Source organism: Electrona antarctica (genome assembly GCF_951216825.1).
Source record: "Electrona antarctica genome assembly, chromosome: 19".
Classification (NCBI taxonomy): Eukaryota; Metazoa; Chordata; class Actinopteri; order Myctophiformes; family Myctophidae; genus Electrona; species Electrona antarctica.
In genome coordinates this window covers 21880484-21905182 of record NC_136800.1, presented here as the reverse complement: position 1 = coordinate 21905182, position 24699 = coordinate 21880484, and the positions used below count along the sequence as shown (strand labels likewise).

The 24699-nt window shown below is 44.5% G+C and overlaps 1 protein-coding gene across 12 annotated transcripts in view; it reads right to left on the bottom strand.

Moving 5' to 3' along the window:
- Positions 1-24699, bottom strand: part of LOC306912365 (receptor-type tyrosine-protein phosphatase mu) — a 236320-nt gene that overhangs the window by 148247 nt on the left and 63374 nt on the right. For 11 of the 12 annotated variants that reach the window (XM_079488525.1, XM_079488531.1, XM_079488529.1 and 8 more), the window contains exons 3-7: positions 13819-13951; positions 13521-13662; positions 6896-6974; positions 4676-4791; positions 3030-3204 (exon numbers count right to left, since the gene is read on the bottom strand). In XM_079488525.1, coding sequence (XP_079344651.1) covers positions 3030-3204; positions 4676-4791; positions 6896-6974; positions 13521-13662; positions 13819-13951 — 645 coding nt within the window. Of the gene's footprint in view, positions 1-2264; positions 2395-3029; positions 3205-4675; positions 4792-6895; positions 6975-13520; positions 13663-13818; positions 13952-24699 lie in introns of those variants that run through there. The other variant, XM_079488526.1, reaches the window with a different exon arrangement.

Here is a 24699-nt window from a genome sequence, read left to right as displayed (position 1 = left end):
ACCATACTGTACATAGGTATGCACGCACACATGCAAGCACACACACACACACACACACCAATATACAGTATACATACGTACAAACACACACACACACACACACACACACACACACACACACACACACACACACACACACACACACACACACACACACACACACACACACACACACACACACACACACACACACACACACACACACACACACACATGTACATACTGTAGACTCATAGAACTACAGCAACCCCTATTCTTGAAGGGAACACGAGGCAAAGAGTTTTGGTGTAGAGGGAAAAAAAGTACAGCGCCAACTCAGGTCCGTTTTACTAAGTATAGATGGTGTAAGTGGTTAACACACACACACATGCACGCGCACGCGCGCGCACGCACGTGCGCGCACGCACGCACGCACGCACGCATGCACGCACGCGCGCACGCACGCACGCACGCACGCACGCACGCACGCACGTGCACGCACACACGCACGCAGCCCACCTCACAGCCTGCAAACAAAAGAGCTGCCACTGTGCTCCGATGTTAATCAGGCTGTTAGCAAAGCCCTCTCTTGCTCTCCCATGCAACATCTTCCGAGTGTCTCTCGTTAAGACGCGAGAGGTCCTCATTATGTCATCTACTCTCTTAATTGGGCTTGCCGCGTGTGAGGAATTGATCGTCTGCAGATTACTGTATGAGGGACGGCCGGTGCGCGTGTGTGTGTGTGTGTGTGTGTGTGTGTGTGTGTGTGTGTGTGTGTGTGTGTGGGGTGGGGGTGGGGGGTGATGAGACTTTGATTTCCGGTGCAGGCCTTTTTTTCTCATTAGCAGTGACACGGCCAATGCCTCGCCAGCCTCTCGGCTCACCGCAGCTTCGCGGCCCACCAGCTTCGCCTGGCTGGCGTGAGCCGCCTTGAATCGCTTGGAACCTGCTATAGTGGGGCGGGAGTGGGGGTGAGGTTTGATTCTGGCCAGGCTGAAGCTTGGACGCAGCCAGGGGAGCGACTATCAAAGCCTTTCAGGACCTGCTGAGCAGAGCCACAACATGGGGTGGGGGTGGGGTAGTGAGGTGGGAGGAGGAGGGGGGGTGGGCGGTGGTTCGGGGGGGTACAGCGAGCTCCAATGTGCATGACGCTCTGGAACAAGTACTTGCATGGCACTTCCTCGTCGGCGCATAAATCTGATGGAAGCCTGGCATGAAAAGGCAGAAGTGATTATCCGGGATAATCAAGCATTCACTCTCCTCATGTTGAAGGAAAGGCAGTGTATGGTAATAAGGTGGGGGAGGGCGGAAGGGGTGGCAGCGTGACTGTAGAACGCTCATAATCCACAGAATTACTCCGTGGTCACTCCTCCCAAAACGAGTCCACGAGACGCAGTGAACACACATTTAAGTAGGACTTACGATTCAAAGACGTTGCAGGGGGAGGGGGGATGGAGGGGGGGGGGGGGGTAAGCACTTGCTTTACGACTGGTACAATAAGATGAGATATCGGGTTTTTATGTGAGACACTTATGACCGTGAAAGTGCCCCTTCTTTTTTTCCACCCCCTGTGCTGACAAGTTGGCTTACGCCGTAGTCACTGAAGTGTGAAATCTCGGCTGAATTCAAAGTAGGTTTTTCCAAGAGCAAAGATCTGATAAACGCCTGAAATCTGGCAAATTACCGCACGCACAGGAAATATTTATCACACGCCGGGAACTTTACACACTTTCACTCGGTTTGTCTGCTAGTATCGCGCACACATCTACAGCATAGTATAGTGAGTCATCGAAAGTGGGAATCAGCAAAAACTATCTGTGGATAAGGAGGAGAGATGTGTACTGTACAGTTGGAGGCCATCGATATTGTCCTTTTCTTTTTGCTGAGGTTTGCGTGATCTGCGCAAAAGGACAGTTAACCCATTTTGGGCGGGAACCCCTTTTGGTGTTTTAAACATGTTATAATTTAGCTATTGAAAAATAGCAGATCTACAAGCTCATAGCGCGCCACCGAGTGGCGCGCTACGAGCTTGTAGGTCTGCTATTTTTGAAAAATCGTGAAAATATTTATTTCAGAAAACTGGAGGATTTAGAAGGACGGTCAGGCCTAAATGGGTCAAATGATAAGGGACAATATCGGTGGCACCCAACTGTAACTTTGTACTGTAACGCAACTTTGTCTTGCGTGTACGAGGAGGTGGTGCGGGTGTTTGAGGTGCGTGTACGAGGTGGTGGTGCGGGTGTTTGAGGTGCGTGTACGAGGTGGTGGTGCGGGTGTTTGTTTACATTGATGCGGCTCTGCGTGTAGCTTTTGAGTGCCTCCAGTGTGTCAGTAAATTTTCCTTGAGCACGCCACTGAAGCACACTGATACACACGGCCAGAGAGACGTTATCTCTCCCTCTACTCTGGAGCCGGGCCATTCCGGCATGATTGACAGACCTCGATCTGGACAGCCGGGATTAAACCTATCAATCACATAAAGCTGGGAGACACAAAAAAAGATACAGGGCAGTAAATTCAATTGAGAGCGCAGGGGGAGAAAATTGAGGTGAAGAAATATAGAAGGCCATTACCGGGCTATGGGGCTATAGGAAAGTGAGGCCTTGCAGGATTTAGCTTTGCGGGACTCCATAAATTCATATCAAATGACTGCAGAGTGTAATATCAGAGAGGTTACTGTAAACCGTGGCATCTCCTGCCTCTGTGCTCTTTTGGGTGGAATCGTGCTTTCGGTCAAGGGCATCCTTTTACAGGGGAAACTATTAAAGCCTTCTGGGTAACAAATCAACATATATATAAAAAAAAGGACTCTGTATTTTTAGTAACGCCTTTGAGGGCAGGGAAAATACAAGCACTTCCTGTTTATCTCGCTGACTTTGTTGTCTCGTGTGGAGGACATGAAACAAGAAGCCAAACGCTCCATGCCACATGTTTTGTCCCGGACTGGCTGCCTTTGTGGTTGTGTACCGAGCTCGCGGCGGGGGGTTGGGGTGAGATTGTGTGTGTGTGTGTGTGTGTGGGGGGGGGGGGGGTCCGTGCACAGTACTCACGTTTTATGGTTAGCTCTCCATAATTGGACACACCGACCCCTTTGTCTGAGTGAACTATGCAGCGGTAGCGGCCCGAGTCGCCCTTGGTGGTGTTGTCCACGTCGAAAGTGCCTATGAAGCGGCGGTTGTTCCAAGGTTTGGTGGCTTTCATCGGGGCCTCCCGTCCGCCTATGCCCTGTTTGGAACGGAGACAAAACACGTGCGTGAGCCTAAAAAAATGGACGGGTTTAATTAGCAAAGTGACTTGACCTTGTGTGTGTTGCAGCCACCGTGCAGGGTCGTCGTTGTTGCTGCTGTTGTTGCTTGCTCGGGTTTGTGTGTGTGTGTGTGTGTGTGTGTGTGTGTGTGTGTGTGTGTGTGTGTGTGTGTGTGTGTGTGTGTGTGTGTGTGTGTGTACACATGTGTGCGTCGGTGCACGCATGCTTGTTTGTGTGTGTGTTTGTGTCCTATCGTTCCCACCGGTGGATGATGGTGTCGATACATTTATCTCACATGCGCGGGCGCGCGCACATGTACGCGCGTGCACACCCCATACACAGTGGGCCCTCCCCAGCTGTCACCTCTCACAGCAGGCAGATGGGGGACATTTGTTCATTAGAAATATTTCTTCATTACTGTCATCGGGGGACTTCACTTAATGTTTGTTTTCCAGCCCTGCTGCTAATGAGGACGTGTTTGTTAAAATGATGGAGTACCTGGCAGCGGACCTTTACCCGGCACCGAGCTCTCACTGATCACACACGTGGCAGTGTGCTTAGCAGCGGGGCCCATAGGGTTATGTCTGCCAGATGCACCAGCCTTCGCACCGCTTTGGAACAAGGTCAACCCCGACATTGCTATGGATCTGCAGCAGCAGCAGCGGGCGTAGTGAGACAAGTGGCCAACAGAGCTATATAGGTTAAGACTGCATGCTGTGGTAACAAACGGTTGTCCGAAACACAGGAGGCTTCTGGAAAATCTACGACCCACTGGGGATGTGTCTGTACCGGTTATGATGGATAGTGTGCGAGACGTTATTTACTGCATTGAAACCACTTTCGACCTGGTGCCCCAATTTTGGCCATGTCATGATAGGTGAGAATTTTCTCAATTTTACCCAATTGTTTCCAATTTTAAAATAGTTTTCCAAAATGTACCAATTTTCTTTTCGCAATTTGTCCAAAATAGTCTGATGCAGATTTACAAACTCACAACGTGTCTTCATGTGATGTGAGCTTGTACTATAGATCTGCTATTTTTTAAATACACCAGCGTGCAATGAAGTATAAAATAGGGCTTAAGTGGTTAAGTGGACTGCATGCGGCGGAAACAAACCGTTGTCCGAACATAGGAGGCTTCTGGAAACATACAACCCACTGGGGACATATGTGTACTACCAGTTATGATGGATAAGGTGCAAGGAATTATTTACTGCATTAAACATCATCAGAGACTTGCTGAGTGGCCAGCAGCAGGAGGTATTGGTTGCATCCATCATTTATAATATTCAACGGTCGAACCCTCATAAAATGTATATATATATATATATATATATATAAATGTATATATTATATATATATATATATATATATATATTATATATATTTTTTATTTATTTTTTACATATTTTCCTTGCATTGATTTTGACGGGTATAAGCTGCTTTCACCTGAAGCCAGAGGTTGAAGTTGTCCCTCTTTCGGCCGTTGACAGTGCAGTGGAAAGATGCCGTCTGTCCGGCGTTGACCTCCACGCCCTTTATTGTCAGGAAGTGAGGCGTGTTCACTGCGAAAACACAGAAGAAATAGCATGGATGTTCTCCATGAAATCAGGACATGCAAGGAGATATATAAAAGCCCAAGTTGTGTCTCTGATCATGAGTGGCGCACCGGTGTGGAAGTTTTGCTGTACATGAGATCAAACTACTATGTAGAGGATGTCGTGAATAGAACTTCCAGACAACTCATATTTTCTATTGATGAGCACACAAAAAAACTTGTCTACCAAAAATCTATTTTCTGTGCCCTTATCTTTAGTTGACATGGGATTCTTTAAAGACCACCTTCTTCTAAAGTCTTCTAAAAATAGCAGATCTACAAGCTCACAACGCGTCACGCTGTGACATGTTGTGAGGTTGTAAGAGCGACCATTTTCAGTGCACGACAAAAGAAAAAGGAATGTACCAAGCTCTTAAAGTGTGCTCATTACCAGGGCATTCGCTGATTGGGATGGTCTGAGAAAAAAAAGGAAGTTATGTAGAACAGTTTTGATTAGTACTCCTATTCTGCAGAGAAAAAAATAGGGCAATTCAACAGGGCGACCTTGATTCAAAGCATAACAAAATCTCTAAAGACTTAGCTATAGAGCTAATTGTATCACTTTCATCAAGAAGCTGTTCGCATATAGTTAATATTTCACACATGGTGCCTCTGAACTGAGCGTCTTTCATACAGTACAGTAGCTTTGACCTGTCAATCCCTTCACTGCCAAATGAGACAAATCTATTTTTGTCATCCAGTGATGTTTTCCACTTTTTTGAGTGGTGTAAACCACTCCTACAACTGGCTTTTGTGTGCAGAAAAAAATGAGCATGGTTGCTATGTTCAAAATAATTTCTGACGTAATTAAATCACACCCGGGTGTACTGGATGACCGTAGCAACCATGGTCATTTTCTCTGCACAAAAAAAGCCAGTTGTGAAATCACATCCGGGTGTGATTTCATTACGTCAGACCACAGCTGATCATGCTATATAAAACCTTACACCACTCAGTTCACACGGGTGTGATTTTTTATTTTAATATAATGGAAGGAAGCAGCGAGACCTCCCAGGGTCATAATCACACCCTCGGGGAGGGCATTCCTCACAGTCATATAAATTAATTGTCTGTCTTGCACAGGCGAGTTGCTCTGATCACCCTGCTTATCACCTGAACAAACCCGACCGCCACTCAGTGGGTTATTGATCCACTGGCACTTCTACACATTTACACATTGATCACGTCCCCAGTCTTCATCGATTCACTTAGATACATTTATATGCGCCGCCTATCGGCGTATAAATTCGCCCTATTGACCCAGCATTTGTAGGAATTCCACTGCTTTTCCGATGGTTACCAGAATATTAGCGCCTAGCAATCAGAGACGGATATATCAGTTTATGAGGGTACAGTTAAGTGTTAATCAATTGATGAAAAGCCCCGGCGTCATTGATTTTGAATGTCGAGTGTGAAACCTCTCGCTGTAGAAATCAAGCGAGCCATAAAATGTCTCGCTACTCATATGCTGCTAGAGCGTTCACATGACTGAGGTACCCCACAGTACAAGCCTTAATGCCAAAGTGGCAGGATTCTAACCAGCAATTACATTTTCCTTGGCTTTGTGACACATCTCTGAAGTGGTACAGTATAGTGCTCATACTCTGCAAGAGTTGCACCGTTTTCGCACATCTAAGAAACGAGACATCAGTGAGCACTCTTCGGGGAGAGGAAGAAGAAGAAGAAGAAAACAAAGACAGTGGGAACCCAGAGGCGGCCGACGGCATACGGTGCTATTTGTTTTTCATCCCCAGTTTATTTCCTGCATTCACTATCCCCCCCCCCCCCCCCCCCCCCCCCCTCTCTCTCTCAAAGGACAGATTTAACACAGCCACTCCAGCAATACATCCCGAGCACATTTAAGTGTGTCAACTCCATTGTTATAAATCATCGGGGAGGGATCGAATGCACCGTTCCTCTGACCGGCCCGAGACTAGCCTCTTGGAAGTAAAAAAAAAGAAAAGAAAAGACCTATATACTGTATTGTATATTGGTATTTGAGGGGATGTCAGGAAAAGGACAAGGATCGTTTGATGGTGCTCTCTTTACTGTGTGAGGGAAGCAGGACTTACTGCACTGGTGGCCCTGGACGATGACATCTTTGATGGCCAGCAAGCCGCGTTGCCCTGAGGTTACCACTTCAAACACAATCTGAGAAGGAGAGGAGGCAGAGGCTCATAACACAGCACTGATAAATGGATATATGTCTCCAAATGGCACTTGCATCAAGAGAGACTGTGCACGCGCATGCACCTCGCAAACAAATGTACAGAGGCGAGTGTGCACACACAAAACGCATGCACATACAGACATGTGCGCGCACGCACGCACGCACGCACGCACGCACGCACGCACGCACGCACGCACGCACGCACGCACGCACACACACACACACACACACACACACACACACACACACACACACACACACACACACACACACACACACACACAGCTGTTAAAGTCCAACCTTCAGTAAAGTCATGCCAGTGTCCGCCGCCACAATGTCATAGAAGACTGACATTATTTCTTCCATATCGTTGCCGCCACGCAGAAACCTTGTACTATTATGTCCCTATTTCATTTTTTTGTATGTTTTTTCCCTGTAAACGCATTCCCTATTTTATACTTTGTCATATGGCGATGATGCACAAATGTCATGAAAATACAAGTATACAACACATCTCGATGTGACACATTGTGAGCTTGTAGATGAGCTGTAAAATGTCTTGCCCATACCGAAATGATCAAAACATGTACGCGAGGTTGAAGTCGCTTAAGTCTGTCTGTAACCAATGAAAAGCATTAACAAAATCTTGTGACTAAATAACTAAACTGGATCCATTGGGATAGGTTACGTTATTTTTTCCATTTCAGGAAATAACGGACATGCAATACAAGGTTTCCACCCGGCCGACAGTGACGAAATACCCAGCCGTGCGCATGCGCGTACACACACGCAGTAAAAGTCCAACCTTTAGTAGTGTTATAATGTAGCATTTGCCATTTGGTCACAATGTCGCATTAACACTGACATTATTATCTCCATATGTCACAGAAGATAGATGTTACGACATGCACGGTGTCCGAGTACCATATGGCTCTGACCCATGTACATGTACTCTATTACTCATGTACGACTCGAGAGCAATAGGGTTTAATTACTGGAATGGTGGGTGGTCTAGGAACGGAAGCTTAACCTACACTTACAGTGACTTTATAAGTTGCAATAAGTTATGATGAGTGCGGGGCCGGCTTAGTCAGGATTCGTCACAGAATCAATTCCTGCAAAAAGCTAAAATGTGTGTCCCGTTAAGTCGTTCTGGATAAGAGAGTCAGCAAAACACCTAAAAATGTATAAAAAAAATGTAATGTAGATCAGGTTTGAGCCGTATGGGTATTAGCGGATGGATTTAGCGCTGTATATGCAATGTGAGGTCAGGAGCCTACAGGATGTGGCAGCTTAAGGCAATTTCAAAGGGGTTATCAATGACACGAGCACTGGCTGGCTGTTGTTGCATATTCAGTGTTTCACAGCTTGCACGTCTAGTATTACTTGGCAAGAACAGGGAGCGTTTGTAAGCAGGGTTCCACTTGTAAATAAAACAGGGGCATTTTCTTAACCACTTAAGCCCTAGTATGCTTATTTCCTCTGATCAATAGCGAAAGGAGCCAATATACAACCTCACAATGCATTGTGATTTTCATTTGACACACAACATTATAACAGATTGACAGATTGTGACAGATGTGTTACCTGAAATAGGGACACCAGTGTTAAAGGGAAACTTCACCCTTTTTGCAAAATAATATATGTTAATGACGTTTAGAAGATTTAGAACACTTTCCTGGCGGTCTTTATGTGTGTTTTAGATATTTTAGATTGTAGCAGTGAGCCCAGTGTCTCTGATGTCATGGACAACTGGCTCACTTACTTCCTGGACTACATGTTGTCTCAGTAAGACAGCCCTCCCCTTATCCACAAGGAGGAGCAGTACACCAAAGCATTATAGGAATTGTAGTCCAGGAAGGAAGTGAGCCCAGTGTCCATGACATCAGAGACACTGGGCTCACTGCTAAAATCTAAAATATCTGAAACCACACATTACACACATAATGACCCCCAGGAAAGTGTTCTAAATCTTCTAAACGTCATTAAGATATATTTTTTTGCAAAAAGGGTGAAGTGTCCTTTTAACACACACTTTTTTATTAAATTGTTAGATTGCAAAATCAAACATATCAGACAGGCTACGTTTCCCAAAAGGAAATCCATGTATACTATTTAAATCTGTCTGAGCAGGAATAGCACATATCCCACCAATGATCAAAATGGAGTGGGGGGGTGTGGGGGGGTGGTTATTAAAAGCAGAAACATGGATTCCCCATCCCCCCAGCAAATCAAACGCTTTATGTAGGCTAATATTACTTGGCTAGAAGTGCTACAGTATCTTTGACTACAGAACCCCCCCCCCCCCCCCCCCCAAAAAAAAGCCGAGTAGCTACAACTGTGTGCTGTGCAGACTTACATGACCCTATTTTAGGGGCCAAGTCCTTTTAGCAAAACAAATGTTCGTAAGGGCTGACACGGAGGGCGTGTCCCGGCGCGGCGCTGAGTTATTTACTCGCTGGCCTGTAGTGTGCGATAAAAAGGGAAACGGAATGCCGGTCCTTCCCCAAACCCTGGGTGTGGTGCGGAGAGCCGTACACCACACATGCACACACACACACACACACACACAAATACACACACACACACACACACACACACACACACACACACACACACACACACACACACACACACACACACACACACACACACACACACGTGTGCACACAAACACACACACACACACACACACATACACACACCCTACACATGTTGCACATGTTTCACATGCCATCACTCCCTAAATAGAACATTATATCTCGCAATGGCTGCTTTACATACTGTAGGAAGGTTATAGTCCTTTTAGGGTATCACCTAGACTAGAGTTGTGTCATGGTCTGCAAGCTGTACTCCACACTGCACATACGCACACGGGTATGCTCGCGCATACCCGTGTGCACACACACACACACGCACACGCACACGCACACACACACACACACACACACACACACACACACACACACACACACACACACACACACGTATAGAATTCCTTTTGTGTCCCAGGAATGTGGAGGGACAGAAGTCGCTTCCATTGTCATCTGGGAAGCAGAATGCCTGCAGATAAGAACGGTCTAATTATAAATCTCTTTTTTTTGTCTGGTTGAAATATGAAAAGTGAGTGTCTCGGGTGCCAATTATGGCCTCATTAAGTGCTAATTTAAAGGAAATTAAAAGGCCAACCACTCCATATCATCGCCACCAGACAAATGAACTGGCCCCCGCTCTCTAATTGAAATCTTTTGTTTGTGCTACGGACATCAGTCAGCCCCTGCTAATAGCTTTGATATAATTGATTCTATAACATCAATGATAGCGCAGCGCATAATTGGACCTGACCCACAGAGAGCAGGGACCCACAGGGACAAAAAAAGCAGCGGTTGTCACATCAAAGTTCACCGTCCTCATTTGTCACCGTGACAGTCTCCATCACCTGGCCGACTGTCTCTAAGGAGGACATGGCTAAGGAGCACGTTACGCCAGGATTGATTGGCTTTCTCCGTAAGCTTTACCACTGTATTGAAATCAAGACAGATGAGGACATTTGTGATTTTCCTCCTGTGCTGTCGACACTGGTTGCTTATCAGATGCGTATTGGATTTTCATTTTATACACAAAGGATGTATTTTTTTCAGGAAAGAATCCAGAAGCGGTAAACACTACGCACCATTTAGCATGAGGACAAAGTCATAGGGGGGCATCGCCTGTATTGGAGATGTGTGACAATCTCAATTAAAAGTTTTAGGAATGACCTGACAGCAGACTAATTATTAAAGGCTCAAAGGCTCATTTTGACTAAAAATGCCTAACCGGTAATTAAAAAATAATTTCCAAGTACCAGGTGGCTTCCTTTTGACAATCGCCTAGGTTACCCTGTAATTAAAGATACCTATAATTATGGGCCTTGTTGCTAATTAGCCATAATTTCAAGGATTGCTCTTCCTCTCTTTCTTGACTGGGAGAGTGTTGGTACAAAGATCATTAGCATCCGCAAAAGATTCCCCATGTTGTCAGTTCGGAGGCCCGGAACAATTATGAATCGAGACATCCCTTCCACTGAGGTTTGAATGGCAGCAGATGCTGGGGCTTTCCTTGAACACACGGAGGAAACGTAATACCTCGTTTTGAGTCCGAAGCCAGAGTGCCGTGTGCATTCAAATAAACGATGCAATAAACTGCTACAAGTCTCAGCGAGTCACAGCTACAGGAGACGGGCTTGTCAAGCGAGGGGGACAGGCGTGTGCAAATGCATGATGTATCAATCATCTGTGGGGAGGGGAATTAGCGAGGCCTGGGGGTTGGGGGGGAACAAGAATCTTCCTTAAATATTCATAAAAATGCTGCTGAATTTGGGATTATAGATTTAACAATACCACTAGGGACAGGATTTGTGAATAGTTTTATTTTCGCACACCAGCAGCATGTCACAGTGACAGCGTTGCACCCTGCAGTATTCAAAGACGCCTCAATCTTCTCTGATCACTAAATCCATCGCTCTGTGCACGCCTGCACCTACTTGGGGCACATCACTATAATAGCCCTACACCAGTGGGTTTCAAACTTTCTGTACCCACGGGCCACGGCACACCAACGGCCAAGTCAACATTTGGTACTTAGAATTTATCTATGCATAAATGAGTGTGAACAAAGACTGAACTGTATTGCAATAATAATGAGTCGTTATAACACACTGCACTCCTGGACTGGTCTCATGGCACACCAGTGTGCCTCAGCACAACGTTTGGGAACCGCTGCTCTGGAGAGAAGTCACCACAGGCACTTGCAGTACAGACTCCCGAGCTTGAGCCAAAGAGTAAACACTTTGACCAGATTGGCTGTTATAGTCACTGTGTCAAACAAGGGTCGCCTCATTGTCAACAACAAGAAAGCCGACTGCTAGTAGCTGCCGTAGTAAAGTCTGGCCTCCTCTCGAGTTGCTTCCACCCACCCGGTTTTATCTCTCACTTTCGTTTTGTTCAGTGTGGCCCTCATTACACACAGCCAGAGAGCTGTCTGTGTTCTTTTCAGTGGTAAGAGAATCAGCCATGTTGCTTGTTAACTAAGTTATCAGGGTGGCTGTGATGAGCAGACAGGCTCTCTCACACACACACACACACACACACACACACACACACACACACACACACACACACACACACACACACACACACACACACACACACACACACACACACGCACACACACGCACACACGCACACACACACACAGCTCCTCTACGGACTGGCCCTGCCTGGCCATAATGAAATAATTCACAGGGGGTGAACCGGCTCCCGTAGGGAGGTTAAGGGGTCTTTCTGCATCAATTAACATTTGGTTGGCTCTTGGAACAAGCCCGGCGAAGACTACCAGCCAGGCGTGTGCAGAATCACCCTGCCGCTGGCCCGCAGTCGTGTGCATTGGTAAGTGAAAATGAGTTTTGGTATTGAAAAAGAGTAGTGGCTCAGAAAGGAGAGCGAGCGAGAACAGATTGCCATGGATACCGAGGAAGTCCCGGAAATCGATAAAGCCAGGGAGTTTGGAAAGGGTCATTGTGTGGCTGTTTGGACATTCTCTGAATAATACATTTTGTCTTGCGGGGGAATAATGGGTTAGGCTGATGAACTACAGTGGGTGGTCGTCCTAAAATAAGCCTACGTTTATATTGGCCCTTTTCAGAATAATAAGTGGGGCCAAGGCCAGCCTTGGACATGGGTAACGGAAAGAGGCAAGACTATCAAATCAACCCTCTGCTTTATAAGCCTGTTGTTTGTCAGTAGATACAGAATAGATACAGAGTCCACACAGGTGAGGAGAGAGAGAGTGGGAGCTGATTTGTTTGGATTGCATTAGTCTAATTTTCATTCGCATTCGGCTTAAAAATGAAAGCCTGGGGAAACGCATTGGAAAATCTGGTATGGAAGCCCACTTCCTTGTATTTCGCTAACCAATAACGCGCGTCGCTCCAACTTTGGTAACGTCAATGTTCTCAGCTGTTTTCTACCAGAGAGGGGAGGAAGCGGGCGGGGGCTGGTGCTGGTGTTCAGATCAGTGAACCAATAGGATCCGCCGCCTGTTTTTGACCAGCACCTGCCCCGCTAGACCAGAAATCATACAGGCTGGGCCAGGCTACATTAATCTATCTGTGTGACCTTGTCAGAACACTGGGAACAGTTGTTGTTTTAACTCTCTGAGAGTGTATAGTTAAAAAGGGGGATGAAGCCTGAGGAAGTTTGTTTTCTGATTCAGGCTAAAAACTACAGAAGGGCAAAAACATGCCAGGTTGACCTTTACTGTGATGTACAGCAAGCCACACAGCTGCTGCTAAATTACATTAATAATGAGGGTGTTAGACGTAGGTGTGTCACTGTCAATATGCATTGATAATAGCGTTGACCGCTTGCACATTGGCACACGCCATGGGTGTGCCAATGTGCAAGCATAGACAACTGTCATACAGTACTATAGCGCTGGACAAACCTAAATCCAACACACATGAGAGCCTGTTGCAGTCACAGTGTTACCTGGTAGAAGTTTGGCCAGTAGGTGCTGATGGCCAGCTCCACCTGTCCCCAGGTGCGTGTGGCTGGACCCGTCACATTCCAGACTGGCATCCCCAGGGGACTGTTGTTTTCTTTGATGTACACGTTAAGTTGACCTGGGTGACTGTATGAGAGGAAAAAGAAGAAACAGAAGAATGATGATGAGGAAGAGGAGGAGGAGAAGAAGAAGCTATAGCTCTTGTTCAGAAATTCTACCAAGAAAGATATTCAGTACAGTACAAAGTACACAACAACAAAATGATGAAAGCAATGCAGAAACCTGTTGTCCCGTCCTCCCATGTAGAAGTTGAAGATGACGCAGTGGGTGTCGTTCTCCTTCAGCTGGGGGGTCAGCAGCAGAGCCTTCTGGCCGGCGAATCGCCCCGACGTGTTCACCATCATGAACGCGGAGCCTGCAACATCACGGAGGAAGGGACCGCCATTATGTTTACGTTTTTCAAGTCATTGTTTACTGTTGAGAACCCCAGGAGAGACAGTCGTCGTGTCAGTGTTGGCTTTAATCATGTGCTTGAAGGGGGACCAGATGGAAGGGGGCTTACCTAAATATACCCACCACCACACAGGAGACACTCAGGTGGGATTCAACCCAAAAGTAGAGCCTGGTCGATGACAGATTCCAATGCCGATGTTTTAACCGATATCTTTGTCAAAATATGCAAACAAATAAATAATAACAAAACACAAATAACTTGATAAATAAAAAATAAACAAACTGGGGCACCATCGATGGCCCAGAGCATAGATATATATAAACTCTAGATAGCTCACCCGCGCTGTTGGCCAATGGAGAGCGACGTCGTTACGTGGCGGCCATCTTACCTCGGGCCACATAACATTGTGTCTATGGGGCATGTACTCTTAAATGACCATAACTTGCTCAATTTTCAACCGATTTTCAAACGGTTTGGTTTGTTATAAACGTCAGAGGCGTCCGCATACTTAAATGCTTTTATACGACGTTCATATAAATAAAATAAATTAAACAGATAAGCGTCCTGAATCATAGCCACGTTGACAACGTTTGTAATAAACCAACCCGTTTGTAAATCTGTCAAGATTTGAGCGAGTTATGACTGTTTCAGTTTGAGCTGCCATTGAACATACTGTACTGTAGCCCCGAAGTAAGATGGCTGCCGGGTGAACGACGTCAGAAACTCCGCCTTGAGCCATCTAGAGTTTATATATATCTATGGCCCAGAGCACGGGTCTTCAACAGGGGTTCCAGGCCGTCAGAGGTACTGCAGGGGGACCACCAAATGTTTGTGCGATAGGGACTTCATTTATTTTTACATTAACCACTTGAACACTATTATTGAACTCTATTCTGGGGGAACATTAGCCGAAAAAAGCAGATCTACGCTTTGTGAGCTTGTAGATGGCGCATACCACATAAAGGATAATAAAATGAAAATAAAAAACGTACAAACTGAAATGTATTTTATTGAACCACTTATAAGCCATATAAGCCATATTTTGCTTTGTCTTTGTTCAAGTCTTGCTTAATGGTGTTGCTTATATAATATCTTGATCACTTACACCTTTTCATGATGTAAATTGAAAAATACCAATAGACAGATTGTGAAAATCTACAAGCTCACAACGCAACGCACACTTGTGGCACTTCTGAATTCTTTTGAAAAATGTAATGACACGCCCCAAAAATAGAGACGCCACAGTGAAAGTGGTACAAAATCAGGGCACTTCGGCTGCATAACTTCCGACAGCAATGTCGTAAAAATAAGTCAAATAATGGTGCATTATATATCGGTCTGGCTGCCTCATTCTCTGCTCTCCTACCGAGCTACCTCAGTAAACAAAGAATGCTATGGGGAGGGAGCTGCCAACTCTCCTTCAAACATAATGTCCTGTGACTATCTCAACTTTCTGGCATCCACTGCATCGTCTCGTGTGTTAAATCCCATCCATCTGGTACCTAAATTGGCAACAATAATCCCTAAAAATATATATATTTTCAAATGGCTGCCTCGTCCCGGTGTGCTGTTTATACAGTCCCACAAAATTCCCACAAGTATTATCTCAAGTGTTTATATGGTGTTTATTCAGCATCCAAAATGACCATTACAGGGACAGCCTTTTAATTGGAGATGGCTGGGATTCAACATACGAATATGCAATTATGGTCAGATATTGTTATGTGTTATTGCAGTCACATAAGACCTAAAAAAAGTTAGGCAACAGCCAACAATATTCTGTCAAACGATTTGGGGCTTTGGGATTTTAAATTGTATCACTGGCAACATGGCACTGATGACATTCTAGACAAGTTGTGAATTGCTATTATCACATGCGTTATACTGTATATTTTTGCTCAATACGACGATGTCCCAGGCTATTACAGACCACATTCGCTGGTTTACAGTGACTAAATAAAGACCCTAATGTATGTGTATAGAGGAGAAGGGTATAATTGGCTTCAGAGGCTGCACATCTACAATGATACCACTGAGTTTACTTCTTGTACTTCCTTCAAGCCAGTTGATTCTCCTCGCTTTGTGAGCTTGTAGATTTTTTTTTGTATAATTTCTGATTACTTTTGAAGCATTAACAAACCAATCTTGTATGGGGGTCCCTAGGACACAACATATTTTCAGATGGGGTTCCACAGCCAAGTACATATTATTTTGGGGGTCCTTGACATGAAAATGTTTGAGAAGCACTGTTTTAAAGAACAGTTTTTATCGAACTCAAAAGACAGGAACTGCTTAAGAACGTAGGATTTCAATAAATGTATGATAGGGGTGACAGAAGTTATTCGCAATATTCATAATCCTATAGGATTCCATTGAACACTGGAAAACTCCTACTGGATTCTCATAGAAATTCATAATTTCTTCTGTTGGAAATTTGGAGAATCCTATATGGACCCCCTGGAACCCCCCCGATGACACCCTGGAACCCCCCAAGGACCCCATGGGGGTCCACCGATGACACCCTGGAACCCCCCAAGGACACCATAGGGGTCCACCGATGACACTTTGAGAACCTGCCAGTTCTATATGTAATTATGTGAGAGAGAGAGAAATGAGAAGGGTGAGACAAGGGGTGGTGAACACGAGCCAAATTCAAACCCAGGATATAAATGGTAAACCCATGATGTCAGCTGCCTAATTGGTTGAGCAACCAAGGGCATAACAAGGGCACATATGACTTTCTTTGCGTAAATGCAGTTCCCACTATTTTGACTCTACGATGATAATCACTTATCAAAACATAAAGTAGGCACAGGGAAATAGTAGAAAGCTTGTTTTTGCAGAGAAAAAGCGGTATTCAATTAAACGACTGAGGGAAAGAGATGATGATGAGGAATCAATACGTTGAAATAAATCTGCCAAGGAAGCTCCATTTAGATTTTATCATGCAGAATCAACATTAAAGGTTAATATAATTCTCTCCCCTACTTGCCGATAAAAAGCAAGTGAGAATGATGATATTGGCAAACCTTCAATGAGGCGCAGCCGCAGAACACTATTCTATTTGTCATCGTCCTACTTAACCCACCCTCTGGAAACAGCCAGGGAGACACAAACTCTAATGACAGCCAGAAAAGAAAACGCAAGAGGAGAGAGTGACACTTATGTTGAAAGAACTTCGCAAACATCAGTGCATATGTGAAATAATTCCCATGGTAAACAGGAGACATGTTTTGACTAGGAGGAGATACACAGGAAACAAATTATGCATGAAACTCCAATTCTCTCTCCTAATCTGCATAAGACTCTGCATTCAGGATGAGGCGTTTGGCAGTAAGGACCGAGGAACAAATGAGGTAAAAACAGTTTTGTTGATTAACAGCACTAATAGATAATACTCATTGACAGCAACAGTAGCAACACTAATGCTGACCTGACAGACTCGTGGTTATTTAGTTACGTAATACTAATGAGTGTAAAGATTGACCTGTAACTTAGATAATTTATGGACCCGTAATATTGTTGATGTGACATTGACTAGACTGACTAGACAGGGGTATTAACTATTGACGACACAGTAAAAGGTAAGGTTAACTACACCGCAGGCCGACCCGCAGCAGCTCCATGACCGAGCAAACCTCTCTCGCAGTCAGAGTCCCTGTTTGTTACATCAACGTCTCGGGCTCTCCCACTCCCATTGTTGTGGTACACTTGTAAGTTAACGCTTCACAATTGTGCCTGTCTACAGCTGCAGATAACGAGCACGGCTCCTGTCATGTTTACAGAGGAGAGGAGGGGGCACTGGGACAGGACGACACAGAGTCGAGCTCCTTGACGCCATTTGTCACATTGATCGTTGCAAGTTATCGTTTGGAGGCTTCTCTGTCTCTGTCTCTGTCTCTCTCTGTCTCTCTCTCTCTCTCTCTCTCTCTCTCTCTCTCTCTCTCTCTCTCTCTCTCACTCTCTCTTTCTCTCTCTATCTCTCTCTACACACACAGTACTCTCTCTCTGTCTCTCTCACACACACAGTACTCTCTCTCTCTCTCTCTCTCTCTCTCTCTCTCTCTCTCTCTCTCTCTCTCTCTCTCTCTCTCTCTCTCTCTCTCTCTCTCTCTCTCTACACACACACAGTACTCTCTATATCTACCTACCTACCTACCTACCTACCTACCTACCTACCTACCTATCTGTATCTACCTACCTACCTACCTACCTACCTACCTACCTACCTACCTACCTACCTACCTACCTACCTACCTACCTACCTACAGTATCCAACCATCATTCTATGCATCCATCCATCCATCCATCCATCTATCTTGTGTTACAAAACAGAGTGAGTTTCACTATGCTGAGATTGTTGTCAACAGCACTCCCAAGATTGTGTTGTTCATCGTGTTGTTCGTGATGTTTATGTATTATTCACTATCAATCTGCGTCAGCTCTGATGCAAGCTAATTGTATCAGACCAGACGACGCAGGGAAGTGGTGTGTGTATGGAAAACATTGAACGCGAGATGAGGAATGACTTTGAGACACTTGTTTGTCCAACTTCAATCAGGAGACAGCGCCGTGGGAGGCCTTTGAGGTCTCTTTAATAACACTCAACCATCTGCTCAGGTGCCCCGCAACTTTCCGCTCTTTTTTTTATCTTTCTTTTTTTTTGTTCTTCCCTATAGAGAGTGATCATCAGCAACCCTTGGTGTGAGGCGAACCGGCACTAATAATCAGATGATGAATTGTTCAATTGAAGTTTGCTATTCAAAAAAAAGAAGACAAAGACAAAGACAAAGAAGCCGGCAACAGCGCTTTCCTCTATGATTAAAGCAGGTTGCTTACTATTCATTTGAAACAGTCACGTTGATGCATTATCGTGCGAGGCGTTTATTTGAGATGGTGTTGGCTCCGTTGGTAATTAGAGATGGAAATACTCTGATCCCTCAAGCATCTCTTTGTACGGTGTGTTTTTTCCCCACCACATCATTAATGAAATATTAATAAAACAATAGGTACGCAGTGTGTACAAAGTCACTTTGCGGTAGATGAGTTAACATTGGGGTTGTTAATATTTATCTGGCATTCATCTGCAGATACACAAAAATGTAAATATTTAAGAAAGAACTGGGGCAGTGTCTGCTCCGTGTGAACACAGTGAGGACACAGACAGCGGGGAAACATTTGTCACCAAAGTCAAGGTCTACACAGATTGTCTTGTTTTAGGTCAGTGAAGCTAAACAAAAACGCCACGAAAAGTATATATTTCTTTCCTTGTTTATCGACCACTAGACCAACAGAGCACTTTAAATGACATTGTGCCACCAGGACCACATCATGCTGACGTGAAGTGAGACGATGATGACGGGGCGAAACTATTGACTGTCTCCTAATGACCAACACATGCTCTCGGACCCACTGCACCGCGACAAGCTCATTAGCCCACCAGTCTAAGAGCAAATCGTTGTTGTTGGGGCAGAAAGCTCCTATCTCCATATTATTCTAACTTTCTTTCATAAATTAACGGCCCAGCTGATCATACTGCAGCGTCACAGAAAAAACATCAAATGTGGTATATTGGCAAGCTTGAAATGCGCCGCAAAGTGACACATTTTGAGCTTGTACATCTGCTACTTTTTGCTGTTTTTGAATTTGAATCCTGAAAAGTCATAGTTTTGGACATATGAGATTTCCACCCGACAGAGACAAAATGCTAATGAGAGTTGCACTGTGCTAATGTGCTGATGCACAACACTGCCCCCCCCCCCTCTCTTTCTCTCTCTCAGTATTGAAATTTACTTTAAGTACTGTACTTATAAGTACAGTTTTGAGATACCTACCTACTCCACTACATCTCAGAGGCAAAAATTATACTTTCTACTCCAATACAATTATTTGTATTTTTAAGTTACTTTGAAGATTTACGTCAATATTTTTACACGCAAATTTTTTGAAAATTGTACTTTTACTGTATATTTTGCTGCTAATACTTTTGTACTACTCAAGTTACGTTTGGAATACAGGACTTTTACTTTTACTTACAACAGAGTATTTCTAAATTGAGGAATTTCTCATTTGCTCAAGTAAAACATCTGAGTACTTCTTCCACCACTCTCTCTCTCTCTCTCTCTGCAGCTTGCCTTAACTATGGCGTGTGCAGGACCAATTAAAATCAGAGAGCTCTGTGCACACTTGAGGGCTGTCTGTGCAACTCCATAAAGGGCAGTGCTCTGCTATTGTCTAAGGTATTCAGGAGGATAGATTTATTATTATTCCAAATGTAGGCCACTTTCACCTTCTATTATAATGATGGCTTAACACGGGGAACATGGAGGCTCATATGAAAAATGAATTAGAGGGAGATGAAGTGTGTCCCCATCGCTGATGCGACGCCATGCTGTTCTTTATGGCGTGCTGCCTGCAGCATTATGTGACAGATAAGCTGAGCTCAAATGAGTTAAGATGGGCTAAGGCAACAGTTAAGATAAGCCTTTTCAAACAAATGCTGTGCATACATAGCATGCAACACTACAGCCGCAGTGTACATTAATCCCATAACGGATATCGTCTCTGTTGGGTGGAAAACCTCATACAGTAGGCTATATGTCCAAAACTGTTACTTCTCAGGATTCAAATTGAAAAATTGCATAAGTAGCAGATCGACACACTCGAAACGAGGCGCGATCTGCTACTGATGCTTTTGTGTGACACTCTAGGATTATCAAGTAGGGCATTCATTTACGGGGAAAACCCACAAAAAGTTAAAATATGGAGATAAGAGGTTTCTGCCTGACAGCGAAGGTATAACTCATCACTATAAAGGATTTAGCTCTAACATACAGTATAGATACACTGTTGGAGAGAAGTGTCTGTAATTCTTTTTTTTCTTTTTTATTCAGTCTAATCTTGTAATGGACATGTGGTGTTGCCAAATCTTATCTAAAATGGCTTTATCCAGCAGTACAAACCGACTGAAGCACAAGTTCATCTGACCACGTCCAAAGTAATCAGAAACCACCAGTGTTGGTTGTTTAATGGTATTGCAGGCCATCCCGAAAAGACTCTGGACAGACTACAAAGGAAAGATGCCGCTACCTCCACCCTGTCAGGGCTTCAATCAAGTTAATACTTTGACCCATCAACTCGCTTGCACTGCAAGCCAGATGGGAATAGCTCGAAACTTTAGTCATTTGTGATTGGCAGAATTGTTCCCTCCCGAGGATTCTATCTCCACTAAGAGATTTTTCAAAGTGGCATCTAGGAGTGGAGACCCACTGGGCAAATTGGTAATCAATCACAAACTAAATGTCTCATTTGACAACAAAAAACACTTAGCAATTTCATTTGGTCGTTTCTAGTCGCTAACCTCCTCGAAATAAGAGTGATAGCGGGGAAGCGGTTTGACATTAAGTTTCTGGTTGCAAAGCCACTCCTTGTCTGCCATATCAGCGAGTCATGTAAAGTGAGAGTCATTTGTCAACGCACGATGCATAGCTACACAAACATTACCCTGAGGCACAGGCGACAAGTAATGAGCATTGTCTGTCGGCGGCTTCAGAATTTAACGGAAAAAGGAGGGGGGAAAACAACAACAACCACCACCAAGAACTCCTGCATTGGTAGACTCAGTGGGTAAACAATACATTTAAAAGTGATAGCTCTTCAATATAATAACAGCCTGGCAGAAAAACTGCAAATCTCATATTCCGTAATGGTATTTTCATTATTTCCTAAGATAGAGTCGGTCTTAATCTTCACTAAGATTAGCTGCTGCCAAGCTGAATAGGCAGGAAAAAGGTTAGCTATGGAAGAACATGCTACACTCCAAATTCAATACCAGCAAATAAGTAGGCCTGTAACGGCTGACATTATTGAACTGGTGTGAAGCTGTTTGTTTCAGTTTTTTAATATAATGATTGTGTTCCTTCAAATAAGATAAGGCACGAATGCCGTTACACATTAAATAACTAATCTCAATATAAGTGAGCAGTACTATGCGTATGTATATCCATATTTCTCTAATTCTATGTAGATATGTATGTGTGCAATGTGACGGTAAGTGTGTCATAAGTGCTGCTATCCCACTGCGATGATGCTGCTATCCCACTGTAGGACTCGTGATAAATAGTCACTGTATTCACTTTTGCCAAAAGAGAAGTAACTAACTTCTCATTAAACAGGTCTCTCTCGTTCAAAATGATATACCGTAATCTATCGATCTCTCTCGATCTCTCTCGATCTATCTCGATCTGATCTGATCTGATCTGATACTTTATTGTCAGTTCGCACTGAAATTTGTCTTCCATCTGTGTGTGTGTGTGTGTGTGTGTGTGTGTGTGTGTGTGTGTGTGTGTGTGTGTGTGTGTGTGTGTGTGTGTGTGTGTGTGTGTGTGTGTGTGTGTGTGTGTGTGTGTGTGCGCGCGCGTGTATATATATATATAGTTCATGGACAGGGAAATGTCTAATCCTGATCATCAAAGTCTATAGGTAGGAGGTATTTAGCTTCATTACGAGTTGAGTGATGGCCTGAGTGGAGGATATAATTTGCAGTAATGACTGGCGCTCATTATTTCGCCTCCATGCGGGTGCTGAACCCTGTGAAAATCATTATGTGCTGGAAATCAGAATGAAGGGGCGCTCTTTAAACCCAAACCCTCCAGGTCTCATTTGCTAATAAAATTCACAGAGGTCAACCCTGCAGAATAGCACGGCGGCCGCTTCGGAAATGTCAATGAAGACAGGGCTATTCTCACTTTTTCTGCCACCAATCAAAAATGCTCTCGCTGTGAGGGTGAGGCTGTTAATGCGAGCGCCATGGCCCCTGCGCTCAATCCCCCTCCCCCCTCCCCTCCCCTCCGTCCCAGAACTTCCCCTGTGTGTCCTTTGAAATATGAAAAGCAGCTGATAAAAAGAACACATAGAGTTTGGGCTTTCCCTATTCCAAGAAAGGTCCAGGGCCGTCTTTGTTGTTGTTGTGTAGCGGGCAGGTTCACCAGCACACATCCATCACGCTGAGCACATTTTAAGCCCTATTTTTATTGTTTATTTTTCATTGCTAGTCTGGTAGAACTGCTGCTGGTGACTCATATTATGTTTCACGGCCACATCCTTTGTTCCTGAGCATCAATCAATAGCGATTCATCATGGCTTAATATTTCATCTCAATAATACTATTTGGCATTCCAAAGCGACATCCTCCTAATCACCCAAATGGCACAAGATGCACACACAATACACAGCTGAGTGACTGTCACCTATCGAGATCATTAGCAGTAATTGCACACGCCGTACGCGCGGATAATTGAAATACAGTACAGTATGCAAATGGTGGCCCCCATCACGACAGTATGGCGCGCAGTCATAATCCTATTTATACAGCGAAGGCGAAGGGTGCAATCCTATTTGGGAGCGGTCCGACGCAGCGTCTCCTCGCCGTGCGAACGCATCGAATTGAAAATCAGGCTGTCGGCGGCGCGAGGCATTAATTCACCGATTGATCAGACGAGGTAATTTTCTGTTCTGTTTTGTACCTTAATCACATAATGGGGTTTCTCCTTAACCCTGCGCCCTTCCCGTATAGCACACCGAGGTGTGAGTTTCGCCCCCCAAAGTTGGGAATGCCTCAAACGCAATTAGCTTATTTTGACTTGACGGAACCCTTGAGGACCCCTCTTCCCCCCACCCCCCCACTGACAGCAAATCTCATCTTTTGCTGATGTGATTTAAATTCTGATTAAATTTCTGACGTCCTTCAGTCAGTCAGTGGGTGTTCTCTCTCCTGGCTGGCCTTCTATAGCTGCTGTGTTTGAATGGGACGTAAACAATAGAAAGCAGCCAATTCATTATTTATCACCCCCCGATGGGATGGTAAAAACAGGGAGACATTCCATCTTTTTAAAGATGATCCGTCTTATCCATATGCATTGGGCCACTCACTGAGAAATGAGACCCTACTGGGTTCAAGAATGAGTTGCATGAGTATCGAGTATGAATGCATTATCAACCTGTGGCAATAAAGAGAACACAGCCAGTGGAGGCCATGCAATGCAAGAAGTGCAAGTCCTGCGTGGTATTTCAACAATGATAGCATAAAAACTGACCCTTAGGGGGTCTGTCTTTACAAACCACAAAGAAATAATAATAAAAACTCTTGGTTGGTCATTATCGAGCAAGGGCATGCAATCAAAACAAAGACACTGATCAACAGTGTCCCTCCTCTTACATATTGTTACTGTCATGCAGAAACCTTGTATCTCCATGTTTTCAGCCATTTCTTTGGTAAGACTACTTCGTCATACAAGAGTGTCAAGCAAAAGTTAAAAAAAATAGCCAATCTATAAGCTCACAATGTGTCACACCGCAAGGCGCTGTGAGCTTGTAGATTTCCTATTTGCACTTTTTGAGAAAATGAAAGTGCTTAAGTGTGTCTGTGGATTGTATAAATACTGAACCAATGAAAAGTGCTAACAAGAGCCTGCAACCAAAATAATAACTACATTGGATCTATTATACAGTTTTCATGTCCTGAAAAGTAACTGTTTCGGACATACAAGGTTTCCGCCAAAGAGAGCGAAGATATTTAGCAGCAGACGTGGAGAATGAGACAATAAACCACTCGGCTACAGAGCTGCGATTTCTATTGTGCTTAGCATAATACAAAAACCCTAATTAATCTCAGTTAGAAGACCTCCGCTCCCCCCCATCCTCTCACCATT